The sequence below is a fragment of the Glycine soja genome, chromosome 9 (genome assembly GCF_004193775.1).
Source record: "Glycine soja cultivar W05 chromosome 9, ASM419377v2, whole genome shotgun sequence".
In the NCBI taxonomy this organism is placed as follows: domain Eukaryota; kingdom Viridiplantae; phylum Streptophyta; class Magnoliopsida; order Fabales; family Fabaceae; genus Glycine; species Glycine soja.
The window spans coordinates 2,803,079-2,818,444 of NC_041010.1; the positions used below are offsets into that span (position 1 = coordinate 2,803,079).

Sequence of the window (15,366 nt, forward strand, 5' to 3'; positions counted from 1 at the left end):
AATAGAAAAAGAATGGAATAAAAAGAAAATGTATATTTATAATAACTTATTAATTTTTATTTAATTTTTAATCGTATCCTTTTCAATATAAAAAAATTAATTGTAGAAAAGTGACTTTTTGTAAAAGATATTATTAACATAGTTTTATCATAGTTTTTCAAGTAATTGTATTGTAATTTTTAATATTTTTATTTATGAGTTCAATAATTAATGTCTTTTAAATATCTGTTGGTATGATTCTTCTTAGCGAGTTTCTATTGTATCTAAAGAAATTTAAGGATTTTGGTACAATTATTCAATAATGAATCTTTTGTTATCTGCACATGTATAGGAGATCATGAAATGAAGCAAGTGATTTTGAAACTATGAATCAGGTAAGATTATGCTGTAACTTTGTTTTATCTCTTTTGTTTTTTTACATTTTGCAGGTTATTTTTCCCTTTATTTGGAGCTGGGCGGATATTGAGTATTTTGACCTTTCCTTCTTCATGGGGATGCTGCTAATGATAGAGTTATTATTGAAAGTGCTGAAGCTATACTCAAGCATGCATGTGCTCTAATTTTTGCACATCTTCACTCTGGATTATGCATATCATTTTGTGTTACCACCAATTTCTTCAATATTAGTAGTTTCTTCCTTGATTATTATTTAAGATAAAAATAGGCTATACTGTTAAAAGGAAAACCACCCCAATCTTTTTTATTTCCCTGTGCCAAAAATATGGTTCAATGCATAGTCATGTTGACTCTTCCCTCATATTGCTTTTTATTAAGATATTTCATTTATCTAGCATTTTAGATTCATCTTTTTAGTTTACTTCCTGATGCAGCGAAATCTAAGGAAAAGAGAAATCAGAATTCAACGTCTTGATAATTCTTAAGAATACCAAGGGTTGAGAATTGAGAAAAATCTCAAATATTATTCTATCAAAGTCTCACCCATGCGAAAAAAGTATACCCATTCGTTAAAAAAATAAACACAATTGACTTTTGGGTCAACTCTACTCTACTAGTCAATCCTGCCCAACATCACTTGCATGCATACTTATCATAGTCATACCACATATTCATATGAATGTTATTTTATCTTACTTATCTTGGTATTGATATTGTCAAAGTTTAATGTTCAATCTTGATGGAAGATTTCTTTTTATTTTCGGAGATAACAAGAAGGTAATTTATGTTTTATAGTGTCCATAATATCAAACCTTGGATCCATCCCTAACTAAAACTATACAACATAAGACGGGGAAGAAACACTAAACAGAGACAATGCATAACAGACTGTTTCATCAATGATCCTTAGTCTAATCAACTGACGATTAACATCAGATCAAGTAGATTTTGACTCACAGAACACACTCATATTATGAAAACAGGAAGGAATCCAGTTGATTATAGTATGCCTCCAAAACAGTTTGATCAATTTCGGTATTTCACTTGTAACTAAAAACTCAAGATTTTCAGGTGAATTTAGTTGATTGGCTCAAGATGGTTAGTAAGAGAAATCCTGATTGAGATCCATAGACCCTATGAAACCAACTTAAAAGGCACTAAAACGAACTCGTCTTATAGCCTTAGGTTGTGACTTGGAGATGGGATTAACCCAATATTGGAACATTTTCCACTGCCCAAATATTTGCATGCGCATAAATGAAACTGACTATCCCCTTAAATCTCATAGTTTGTTGGGAATAAATAACTAATATTTTCAAAATGATTAAAATATCATTTAAAAATACAATTTTGATTTTTCATTAAAACTATTAAAAACATTAATTATCAACGCACAAAATTCAAGTACATATGAATATAATATTCATCATAACAAAAATGATTACTTAAATATATACATATATATAAATTTATATTTATTATATTTTTTAATTTATATATTTCACATTATTTACTTTTTAATTTGCATATATATATATATATGAAGGTTATTCATGCATGCTACATAGCCATTAAATTCAAATTCTAATATTTATAACATAAAAATAAAATTCATATATGATTAATATGTATTTATTGTTTTGTACCTTTTTTAACAAGTAATTTTTTCCATTGGTTGAAAATATCTTCTCTAGATATTGATATAGCTTAAACAATATTGATACTGGTCGTGGGTGTGGATCTCATGCAAAGTCAAGAACTGTAGCTTCTCCCTGCACGAATGGTATCATTGTCTGCAGGTGTGTTTATCATATTTGTAAGGAGAGTGGATAGCAGGTTAGAATATATAGGATCTAAATTACGTGGGTTAGACGTTGGTGTGTGGCTGAGACTGTATTTTGGTCTATGTTGGTACAATTAATTTGGCTACAGCCAAGTTGTGTTTGTAATGCGTTGGGGTACCCCTGGTATCCCGTTTTAATATTATTATTTTTTAGCCTTTCAATAATAAAAAAAAAACGTTAAGTACTTCGATCACTCTTTTTTGCTTTAAACAAAATTTATGGATCATAAATAAACGTCGGCTCTATAGTAGATTAATACTTGTTAGCGTCCAAAAGGGTGTTTGGCAGCATCATACCATATTCTAATGAATCAGAATCAGCCATCGTTATCTAATTTCTGTTTTCTACTAACTGAAGGTAACTTTTCTCTGGCTTTTTAACTTTCTTCAAGTGATAATTATGTAAAGTGACTATGTGGCTTCGAAAGCACTCGAGTTTTCTATCGAGAAGTTAACATCTTGGTTCTTGGGTATATAACATTGGCACATTTCTAACACATGCTTTTTGTCCGACATATTCTTAAACTTACAAAGCAAGTAAAGAATAAAGAAATTGTTGAACGAATTACCTAACGAAATTTCCACTATTTCTTAAACTTATAAGAATTGCTCTCATGAAAATTTAATTACGAATAAGAAACCTGCATTCATATATATTTAAGTATATTTAAACACGCTGATACGAATACGATTGTAGTTTATTGGATATATATATATATATATATATATATATAAGGAGAGGTCAAGTTACTCTTTATTTATCATTTATTTTTTAAAAAAATTTAATAATTAAAATTAGCTATTCATCACAATCATTAGATAAAATTGCTATATATGTTTCTTAATATAATATAGATTTTTCACAAGGCGTATTTCTAACAAAAATAAGGAACAACTTTTCCTAGGACCTATAAAAATAATAGTTACTTTTTATATTGTCATTGTCATATAATATAAAATTATCGTGTATGCATGATATTTTTTATACTTTTACAATAATTATATCAAAAATCAAATATATCATAATTTTTAATTAATTAATAAAAGTGTAATAGTTTACCCTGACAATATATGGAAATTAAACTATAATATATTACAAGATTATTTTAAGATGTTGCATATATGGTCAATATTACGTTTACAATATAATTTAAACATTTCTTTCAATTCGTAACTGAAAGTGTAACATTTTAACTATTCTTATGTTTACTAATTATGAAAAAAAATTAACATTCAACATTCGCCTTCTCATATTTGTTATGACTAGCTATCAAACAAAAATAGTTCTAAATATATATACTTTTTCATATTTTAAATCAAATATTCTTTTGACAACTATTTTTTTTATTTTTAAATCCAAACAGTTTTCACTTGTTTTAAACTTTGTCAAATCAAATATGCATTTATCGTTTATACATCTACATATTTTAATTTATTTTTATATTATTCTTGAATTAATAATCATGTATATATTTTTCCTAAAAAAAATATGTATAAAAGATACAATATATGAGATTTATGGTAACTCTTCTTCTTACTGGAATTTGGATTCAGTGCCTCCAATTAAGAATCATTTGCCTCCAATCAAGACGTCCTATCCTTTCTCGGTTCGTTTTTTCTTTAAGCATCAAACTAATTGCTATCAATTCTACTTGGATTACATGAAGATACGACTTTTCTGGCAGCTGACTTTCGCACATAGAGAACACAAAGCTTATAAATTATAATGGCTGGAAAGTTTGAGAATACTAGAAAAGTCACACCCAAAAATCCAAATGACTTTTTATTGATATCATTTTAAAAATAAAAAATCTTTGTGATTTTAAGCTGAGAATATTCACTTGCAGGCTGCAGCATGGTGGAAAATTCACGTGAAAGCGCTTCATGGAGTTGGTATTCACGTAATTTTGTAATCCTCTTTTTTTACTTATTTATAATTTCTCTATTGTATCTCTTCTAGTTGATATGTTTATGTTGGAACTTGCATGCCAATTAGGAAGCAATAATAGAACTATATAGTAATTCACAATTTTAATTTGCATTCCACCAAACTTCCCTATGTAGTGGGTACTGTACGTGTAATGCTTTAATTAAGTTATTGCTATATATCAACTGTCTTGTCAATCCACCTTTCTATTAAGAATGGGCCATAAATAGAAAGAGAAAGAGAGAGAGAAAATTTTGGTATATTACTTTCCACAAAACCTTATCTTTAACTCGCAAAAAATTTCAAACCCATATCTTCGTCCTTCTAAGTTCCAGCTTGTCACGACAACGTAACTTTTTTTGCCAATGCTTTTTCTCCATACTCTCCCAAGTCCTAACAAGTTTACAGCTTTCTTATATAACCTAAATTCAAATAATACCTCTCTTGATTCTCTCTCGTTTTTTTATGTGCATACATGTCTTGAATTATTGATTGATTCCCTGTGTACGTGCCTGGGTGCTGCAGTACTTTGGCTAAATTATTATCCACTCATTCATCATATCATAGTCATTTTCTTTATATGTTTCCATTAAAAAAATTGAAAATAACTCCACTCCACAATTAATGTTTGAACACGTTTTTATTTTGAATTTTGAAAAAAATTACAAAACTTAAACTTCCAAATTTCAAAAATAAACTCAAAATAATAAAGAAAGTAAAGCTTATTACTATCATGTTTAATGTTTTAAAATGTGAACCGCATGTGATGTAGACGCAACGTCTTAGTTGCGGCGGCACGGTAGGTCATGATTGTGCTCATCAAATTAATCGTAATGATCACAATAACAATTTAAAATCTTGGTTATGTTAATTCAATAACATGATATGAATATAATTTTTTTATAACTGAAATAAATATTGCTGTAAAAAAATTATAACTGGGATAAATATAGTATTTTGTTGTTGCTCAACAATAATGAGTAAATCATCGAACACTAGTGGGTCTTCACTCTTCAACCCAAGCCAAAGAGTCGGCCAAAGATAAGCATTTATGGCCAACTGATGCTGAGCAACAGAATCTCTAATCTCTCTGACAGAAAATTGATATATAAGCCTCTGATTTGAACCAGCATCAATTATTCATGGCCCTAACCATTACTCTTACAGCTATGTACTAAACTTTATTAGAAAAATTATAAATTATTATTATTATTATTATTATTATTTAAAAAATCTATCACTTTTAGTGGAAATTGTTGATTTTTTTACAAGGATGGGTGGAATATCAACTAACTAACTATCCTAAACTAGAGGATATCAATTAGGTTGGTCCGACACATTTAGGCTAATAGACTATCGGATGAGTAAAATGCCAGTCAACCCAAATCAAGCTAAGTAGTCGAATTGACCAATTATCCATTTAGATTGATTCTTTCAAATTATTTATTGTTTGAGAGGATTCTTTCAAATTGTTGTTGAATATTTAATGGGTGCAACACATTTATTAACATATGTTGTTTGTGAAGAAAAATCTGGATTTAATTTTCACATAATATATTATTGAGAAATAACATAAGTGTGATTAAATTTTAAATTAAAGATTAATTTTGCATTCGGTTCAAATAGTCAAAATTTATAAAAAAATACCACAAATTCGCTAAGAAGTTAAATATCCTAATTATTATGGTAATTAAAAAAATATTATTTGATTGACTTGTTAATCTTCATTTTTTTAAGTAATTAGCGTATATATAAAAAAATTCATCTTAAAAATTTATTTAACTAATTTGTACATAAATTTACTTTTAATTTTAAAATTAATTAATACTTGAAATAAATAAACAATTATGAAAAAAAATAATGATTATAATAGTTACTTATGATATTTTCGAACTTATGAGCCAGGTTAACCCATTGCAAGCTAGCACTCATATATGTCCTCATGAGGTAGAACCCAAATCGAGCAAATTAAAATAAATTATTCTAATTTTATTGGCTCAACTCACATTTTATCAGGCTACTTGCGCCAGCATTTTTACATTTTCTAACATAAACTATACAATAATAAAGAGAAAACGAATTAATCTAAAAATTATATATCTTCAACGATCATAAATTAAGTTCTCTTTTCTCCTTCCATACCAGTTACTATAACCATATTCTTTATAGCAGTCTATCTACCTTAGTGTCATGTATAGAAAACTAGCAGTAAAACTATCTTGCCCGTGTCTAGGCTCTTTCTCTTGGCTTGGTTGTGTATTGTGAGAAGCGTGAACATTAAAGTGTCCTAAACTTATTGTAGCTGGGGAAGGATAGTGATTAGGACTTAGGAGAATGGTTTCAGCTACAATTACAACTTTATTGGTAGAGCATATCCATCTTGGCACTGACACCAACATCTTCCACTATCCATCTTTAGCTATCAATAAGAAATTATTTATGCACTAAGCTGTTTTCGTCCCAGGAACCACACGTCGTCATTGAATGGCTCCATCTTTTTATGTAAGCCTGTAGTTAGGGAGAAGAATGATGATAGTAAAAGCTATCGTACATAAAGCTAAATGGTACTACTGCTCAAAAAATAATGTTACAACTTTTTTCCACAACCCGTGCATTCATTGTGTTTAAGTTATGGGCCAATTATAAGATTCTTTCATGGAATATACAAATTAAGTTTTGATCATCTTTCTTTCTTAACCTTCTCTCGTGCATATCTTTAGTCAGTCCCCAGCCATCCCTAATCAATAACTGAAGGATCAAATTCCAAGCATAGATCATATCCTTCACATGCCTAATCTCTGCCTTATGTGTTTGAGAGGGAATTAGATTCAGCAGCCTCTAAAACGTGTCATGAGAGTCACAAATTAAGGTAAAACCCTAATGGTGCATGACCAAAAAAGCATTGCATTTCTACGTGAATATTTAATCCTGTCAAACAAACTAAAGAATACAGATCAGACAAGATGACAAGAGAGAAGATGAACAAAAAAGATTAAAACATCAAATGTCGGATCATCCAACAAATCTCTAGTTACAAAGAATATCTCATACATATAATTAAGGAAAGGAAAAATAATAATAATAATTAAATTAACAAAATCAGAACCTTAGGCCATGCATAAGCTACAAAGGGAAATAGTCATTTTAAAAGTGAACCTCCATAAGGTTTCATATGATCTCAAATGTAGCTGAGGTATTTCAATTTGCTCCACAGTAACCTCTAAAACAAAAATTAAAACCGTTGAGACCCATCTCCAATCGAGTTAGAGGGCATTACAATCCATACCAATTAGCTGCAGTGAATACAGAGAGAGACCATAATAAAACCAATCAATATAGTAATTAGTATTATCATTTATCAGCAATTTCCCCAACCAAATAAATATAAACAGGACCAAAATTCGTCAAATATCAACTAATTAATCTCCCATGGTTCAATTCAATCCATCTCCTCCTTGGTCACCTGAGTTGGGACAATAATGTCCTGAAGCAGCCCATTGTCCCTCAACAAAGCCTCATGTCCAAAACCACGACGGGTCGAGTGATCCTGAACAAACCCACCAAACGATGTCGTATTGATGTAGTTACTACTGGAGCTAACAACACTCAAAGCCGAAGCTTGTGCTTGATGTGGCAGCATAAAGTGTGAGGGACCGAACGCAGCAGGTTGGGTCACGAAGCCAAGGCTAGACCGAGCCGAAGCAGGGCACGGGTGCGTGTGCTGACCCTCGTAGGTTGTCACCACCATGGAAGGGTCTTCGGAGGACCGCTCCACGCGCTTCTTAACGCCGCAACCCGCGCTGGTGCAACGGTAGTAGCTCCTACATGGCGAGGTGGCACCACCGTTAGCGTGTCCCGCAAGGAAGAAAGTTAATTTAGAAAATAAGAATTTGTCAGAGAGAGAAATGACGGTAATATGCTTGCTACCTTGGATAAGGGCTGTTTTTCACAGCTTTTTGGCCGTACTTGCGCCACTTATAACCATCGTCTAGGTGATCAACCTCGCTCTTTGTCATGAACGCGAATCTTGGTTCTCTTTGCTTCTTTTGGTTCTTCTTCTTCTTCTTCTTCGCTTTTAGCCTATTGGATTACAAAATACAGTCAAATCACCACACTACCAACCATAAAACCAGGATCCCCATTTCAACTTCACCAATCTAACTTATCTCTCCTTTGCCATTAAGGCAATAAATAACATCTATCTTCAAAAATAATTATTAAACTGTATATTCATTCATCTATTTTCACCTTATTTTTTATATTAAAAATAATTTAGTATGTTTTTACTTTTTTATTTAATTTTTTGTATGATGCTCTTATTTTTATCTCATGCACCTAAAACAATTAGAAGAAAAAAAATTAGATATAGTTCTTAAAGTATTTTTGTTTTTTTCTTCTTTGATTAAAATTGAAGTTTCATCTTTAATAATAATATGTGTAAGACTTTAATTCTGATTGAAGAATGCATGTAATGAACTACATCTAAATTTTTTTTTTTAAAAAAAACTGTATACTTGTCATTTTCCTTACTCAATACTCACTGTTTCTTAGTCTTGTCTTGATCTTGGTTATCTCCTCTGCCTCCATTACCACCTTCTTCTTCTTGTAATTCTTTCCCACTCTGTTGTTCGGAGTTGTTATTGACCGTAGCCTCATTCGACGACGAGGAAATCGACGAAAAATTAGGCGACGCCGGCGTGTTGAGCACCTCGGAGGAGTCGGGGACGTTGGAGCTGGCCGGAGACGGCGAAGGATGGTGTGCGACACCGGCGGGGAGCCAATCGAATAACGGCACGTTGTAGTCCTGCACGGCGAGCAGGTCCATGAAGGAAGAAGAAGAAGGCATCATCATGAGGTCGAAGATGGTGGATGGTTGTTGGAAAGGGAAAGTCATCATGATGGAGTTGTTGTTGTTGGGAATCTGATCGGAAAATGGCATGGTGGTGGATGATGAGTTGTTGGGGTTCGCTACTTGCTCTTGTCTTTTCTCCTCCGCCATTGGTTGGGCTATATATCAACAACGCAAAGCGTGGCACATATTCTTCCCTTATTGTGCTCCGAACTCAAAAGGTAGTGTTGTGGTTCTTAATTCTAGCAGTTGTTATTATTACAAAAGATATAAAAAGAGAGAGAAAGGAAGAGACAGAGAGAGAGAGAAAGGGATAGTTTGGGGATTAGAGGTGTACTCTCTCCGTAGATTCAAATTTCAGATTTCTTAACGAGTGTTATCATAACTACTGCTATTAAATTTTTATTGAAATTTTAAATTTATTGCTTTTTTCTTGTTTTTGAATAATTAATAATATTAATTAAAGATATTAAATGATTCTTTAAAAAGCACTGCTCCCTCGTTCCATTGCAGTTGTCCTCCTATGTTGTGGATAGCATAAAAAGAACCAATAAACCAATAAATTATTTTTTTACAATTTTATAAAATTAGTCTCATTGTTAATTAATTTTTTTTATAATTAATATTATAAGAGATATAATTAAAAAAATATTATTAGTGTTACATTAAAAATCTAAAATGATAACTATTTCTCAATGATTATTATGTGACTGATGAAATATTCACTTTCTTATCTTTTTTAAGGAAAAAAAGACAATATTTTTATCCTTTTTTATAAGTAATTTTTTTTTTCATTTAATGAGACTAAGTTTAGAATACTTTCAGAAGGTATATGTTTTTTTTTTATTGAAAGGGATTATGCTTAATATCAAGTTTTAATGAAAAGTAATTTAAGAAAAATATTTATTTTTAATTAGAAATAAAATAATGTAATAAAATTAAATAATTTTTAACAATTGTGAAATTATTTTTTATATAAAAGAGGTGAAGGAGTACAATTTAAAAAATAGTTAAATATTTTTTTATGTTTGATGCATAGTTTTTAAAATTGAACTGGACTCTTCTATTGATATATTCGAAAATAGGTCTGTGATTAATCTATTGACTCTAAAAATTTGTTTCATTTTAGAATTGGTGAGAATATCTAAAACTGTTCAAAACCAATAAAAATTCAGTGCAGAAAACTAGTTATGAATCCATATTTTTTTTAAAAAAAATTATTCTTGTTTATTTTTAAATTTTTAAATTTTATCTAAAAATTTTAAAATAAATAAAAACAAATATTTAAAAAGGATAAAATTTAATATAGTATTATTGGTAGCAATTTTTTTATGTAAAAGCATTAAATATATTTATTAAATATTTTAAATTATTTTCAAAAGTAAATATTAAATATTTATACAATTAATGTTTTTAATAAATACTTACTTTAGTTTTATCGTGTATTAATTACTTAGAATAAATAATTTCTTATAGATACTATTAATATTTTCTCTGAGTAATTACTATCTCTTTTAGTTATTGAGATGAAAACATTAATTACAAAAAAAATACTAATTTTGATTGAGATATTATTACTTTTTTTTAAGGACAATAGTTGCCGTGCCTGTGATACAAAGTTCTATCCCATTTTTTAACAAGATTAGTTCCTTTCTTCTTAAAGGTAAATTTCGTTTTAAAAAATGTTATTGAAACTTATGCTACAAGTCTAAGATGAAAGACAAAAAAAAAGGATAAGAAAAATGTATTTGGCGACTAAACATTGTTCCTTTAATTTGAAGGCTTGGAAAATAAATATATCTGACTTAAGAAAAGTAGGGTCGTTGTTGTGTGAAAAGAAAGGAGGTTTGATTGGGTTGGGAATTTGGAGAACAGGTATGGTGAGGTGAGGGGGTTTCCAATTTCCGCCTTGGGATGACGGGCACCTGTCAGTTACGAAGCGTACGAAGAATGGCAGCAAGATGTTGATGGCATTTACCACAAAAGAGGACCGTCATAGGGCCCAGTGCTGGTTGACGCGGATATTTGACTGGTAACCGGCTTAGCGTGTCAAGGAAGCATTCTCGGGAGTGTACACATGGGCTATACTAGGGGGATCCTTTTGGATGTGTTTCATAAGGTATTCATTTCCACATAAATTTTCATTTAATATTTTAGGTGTGGGTGTTTTTTATCTTACAAATATTAGTAAAGTGATTGTTAGTTTGTTAATTTTTGGATTAAATTAATTTATTGTTTGTTATTTTATTATTTAGGTTTAATTTAGTTTTTTAATTTTTTTCACTCAATTCGGTCTTATAATTTTAAAATTAATTTAATTTAGTTTTCTAATTTTTTTCAGATTTAATTTGATCCTTAGATTTTTAAAATTGATTTATTTTTTGAAAAATATATACTTTTTTGCGGTATAAAATCACTTAGTGACAGTTTTGAACAATTATAAAGTGTGATTTTGTATCATTTAAACTGAAGGATCAAATTAAATTGATTTAAAAAATTAGAGAACCAAATTGAACAAAAAAAACTAAATGATCAAATTGAATCTAAAAAACTAAATGATCAAATTGAATCTAAAAATTTGATGACTAAAAAAATTAATTTAACCTTTACTTTTGTTAGTGGCAAGAATTCGAATCACAACATCCCTCTCTTCTTTTTTTCTTTAATCATTAAGTCAATTTTATAACTTTTTTTATACATGGATGAGGGTACGAGGATAATGTTCTCCTCTTTGATGTAGTGGTGTTTTCTTCTTGTACTCTAATGCGACATGGGTGCGTATCTACAAAGGCACTTTGGCGATCAAGTCAATGATCTCCTTAATACAGTAAATGAAATCAATTATCGAGAAAATAAATAGTGAATGTTATCTCGAGAACCTCATCGTTTATGTGTGTATGTGTGTGTGTATGTATGTATGTATGTATGTATATTATTGAACTTTAGATCTATGGGGCATACCTCTTGGGTAGTGAGGATGTTAATCAACAATTACCTACTAATGAGGTTTTGGTAGTGATTATATTGCATTTAAGTAATCTCATTCCCTTAGTTCGTAATGATCCTTCTCGTATTACCATAATCGAGGGGTACTCGACTTTGACCAAAGGCACATTCGACTAAGGCTGACGAGTATGTATCAAAGTGGAGTATTAGTTAAGACTCGAAAGTGTTCATCCTCGACCTAGGGGGTGTTCGCCCATGGTTGAGGGTAGCTTACTTGAAGATACATCCCCTTCAAGTAGTTTGTTACCATATGGTGTTTGGTCCCAACTAGGGGGTGTTTGGTTGTGGCTGAAAGGGTGATTGGCCATGTCCTTGGTGGTTCACCAATCCCTATGGGTACACCTATATTTTAGGCGTTTTAGTTATAATTAAAATTAGAACTATAATTAAATAAACACTATGTAAAATTAATTATGAACTATTATTAACTAAACACTTAAGGTGTATTTAGTAGTAAGAATTTTCTTTCATACTCAAGAATCATGAATTCTGTGAATCATGATTTTTATAAGCGACTATAATTGTTTGGTTTGTGGACTGTCTGGCCAAGAGGTGGAGAGATACAATCGAGAAGATGAGAGATACACTAACACCTTCCCCTTGTAAGCTTAGTGCATGGAGGGTTGCAGAATGTTCGTTTGACAGGTGGACAAAAACAACCAAAAAGACAAGAGATCCATAAGCATCCATGCCCTGCAAACTCAATGTTTGGAGGGTTATGGACCATCCAACTAGGAGGTCAACTCACAATGCTTGGCAGATATATAGTTGACTAATTGACAAAGAAACATTCTCATTTTAGTCCTTGTTTTTCATGGTAAAATACAGACATGCATACACCTATCAACTAATCAATTACAAATGTCGAGTGTCCCTTGTAAGGAATATCATAAATTCAGTAACACTTGCTAGAAAAAAAAAAGGTATTGCTAACCATGTGACCCCTAAACTATTAGAATGTGACAACATGGTAGGATACACATCGCATCTACCAACATGTTAAAGAAGCAGAGGGTCAGGACACCTTCGTCTATCTTCATGCATTGTATGGTGCTGACAAGATCATATACATAAACATATGATTTTTGAACCAATCACAATGGGACACATGGAAGGTGTTGTCGAGGGATATCCAATAAAAATAATACAAATAAGGAAAGGGTGTGATGCCCACCCTAGATTTATGGTTAGACAAAGCTAGGGTAACACATACCTAGTCTTTAGGGTGCTTCATCCTCTCTTTAGCCATTTGATGCAAATATTAACATCCATTATTGGATCTTCAAAAATACTTTTCCTAGTAACAATCACAATAAAAAAGAACAAAAACTCACCATCACTTGGTACCTTGTCACACACACTTTTTAAACACATTTTTTTATTGGTATGAATTTATTAAAAAAGATAATTTTGTAGGTCTCAAATGATATTTAATAATTTTTTCTTGATTTTATAATTTTTAATAAATTAAAAAAATATTTAAAAAAGTGCTACGAAATATATTTGTAACACTCCTCTTTAAATAAATATCTTCATTCAATGAATTCCTCACTCGCCAAACCTACTTAGTGCTAGCGAGCGATCTTTTAAAACATCATGCTTTAGCTAATTTTGCTACCCATTTACGTTCCCACAAATTTATATCATCTACATTTCCTTCTTCTCCGGCAAACAAAATGGAAGAGTTGGATCACCTCAATGACTGCATTACCAAACACATGGTTTCGCCCCCACAATAATTAATGTTGAATTCATTGCTCTAGATTTCTAAATCTATTTAGTAATAAAAAAATTTAAGGTCTAATTAATAGGGCATTGAATTCTAAATTCCCCGTAACAAAATCCAATTATACTCTAATTTATAACTGAAACAATCATTTTAGATTGACAATGTTTTCGACGTTAAGCTCAAAATCTTACCCTATTTGAAACATGATAAATGAAGACAGCTAATTGTATGCAAAGGAAATATTCTGAAATGTCATGATTTAGGATGAGACGGTAGGGACTCAAAATTCAAATATTGAGGCTTTCTCCGTTCATACTATAGGTTTATTTTATATAGTACTCTCATGCACGTGAATACATAATTGAGTGTGTTGTGTCAAAAAAAAAAAAACATCGAGTGTGATCGATGGGTGTAAAATTGTTATAACAAAACTTGTAATCTGTTGTTTGAATATTAGATACGTAGTTATATTAAATATTTAAATTTTGACGCAAACCATCAATGTAAATATGTAGTTGTTTTTCAACCGTATGATAGATAAAATATCACATTTTATACAAATTTATTGATTGATCATATAATAAGTTTTTTTTAAATAAAATTATTAATAAATACTTATAAGAAAATAAAATAAATTAAGCTAAGTTAAAATAAAATTTTCGACAAGTTAAATGAGAAAAATTTTAAAAACTAATATATGTATAAATTAATTAATTTTAACTTAAGAAACCTAATCATTTTTATCTTCTTATTTTCTCAACCTATAACTATTTATTGAATATTTTTTTCTTCAAATAAGGTCATAATTGACACTTATAGGTGATTTAATCCATCCTCATTTATGTGTATGTGAAAATATTCTAATTTTTTTTATGTTGGAGTAAATGAAACAAATCCCTGATTAGTTATTATTTTTAAGAACAATTTTTTTATTTATTAAAAACTAGAAACCATGCATGCATTGTGGCCAAAAAGTAGCCCATATGTGTGTTTGTAAGAAAGAGAGATAAGATCCATTATTGACGCCAGATCAATCATAAATCTAGTAGAAGTACTTGATGTATGTTAGCTTTGCTCAGTTTGACTTTTTGAATTGATAGAAATAGTATTTTAGAAATGAACTTTCTTGACTTCGGTGCAGATTATGGTGACATATATGTAACACCCTTGCTTGACCTTAGTGACAAAAAATTGCTCTACCTCCTGATGGGAGTTGAATTGTGCCCCACAGTGAAAAGAAAGAAGAGTTTTGGCTGGGAAAAACATCGAAGAACATAGAGCAGAGAAGAGAAAGGAAATAAACAAACTCACAAGGTAAGGACTAAGGAGGACATGAAATAGAGGAAAGTGTCCCGGTGGTGGTATCATTTCAAACATCTTAATTTGTGAATAATTGAGAGCCTCATTTTTATTGTGAGAAATGATTTGAACACTTCGACTTTAGTGCAAAGATATGTTTTATTAATATTAATATCAGAACAAATTTTAAGATGTACATAATGTGTCAATAATACATTATTTTGACGCGTTGAGTTGATTGTTTTTTGAAAAATTGTTATTAAAATGTACTTTATTTTATTAAATTTGATTTATTTTATTTGAAACAGTAAAAGTTC

General features: G+C 30.3%; 1 protein-coding gene across 1 annotated transcript; it reads right to left on the bottom strand.

Annotated features, from left to right (window-relative positions):
- Window positions 1-7,145: 7,145 nt before the first annotated feature.
- Window positions 7,146-9,346, bottom strand: LOC114367197 (probable WRKY transcription factor 48). Its single transcript, XM_028324332.1, has 3 exons — window positions 8,708-9,346; window positions 8,094-8,246; window positions 7,146-7,987 (listed from the first exon to the last, which is right to left on the bottom strand). Exons 1-3 carry the CDS (start codon window positions 9,163-9,165, stop codon window positions 7,606-7,608), a joined length of 993 nt encoding a protein of 330 aa, XP_028180133.1. The 5' UTR covers window positions 9,166-9,346; the 3' UTR covers window positions 7,146-7,605.
- Window positions 9,347-15,366: the final 6,020 nt, after the last annotated feature.

What these genes read in the sequence shown, in the direction of transcription:
- LOC114367197 (XM_028324332.1), bottom strand. Translation starts at nt 9,165, where the DNA reads ATGGCGGAGGAGAAAAGACAAGAGCAAGTAGCGAACCCCAACAACTCA. An exon ending in CAAGACAAGACTAAGAAACA is followed by an intron (nt 8,247 to 8,707) that starts GTGAGTATTGAG and finishes GTAATCCAATAG; the next exon opens with GCTAAAAGCGAAGAAGAAGA. An exon ending in AAAAACAGCCCTTATCCAAG is followed by an intron (nt 7,988 to 8,093) that starts GTAGCAAGCATA and finishes CTCGCCATGTAG; the next exon opens with GAGCTACTACCGTTGCACCA.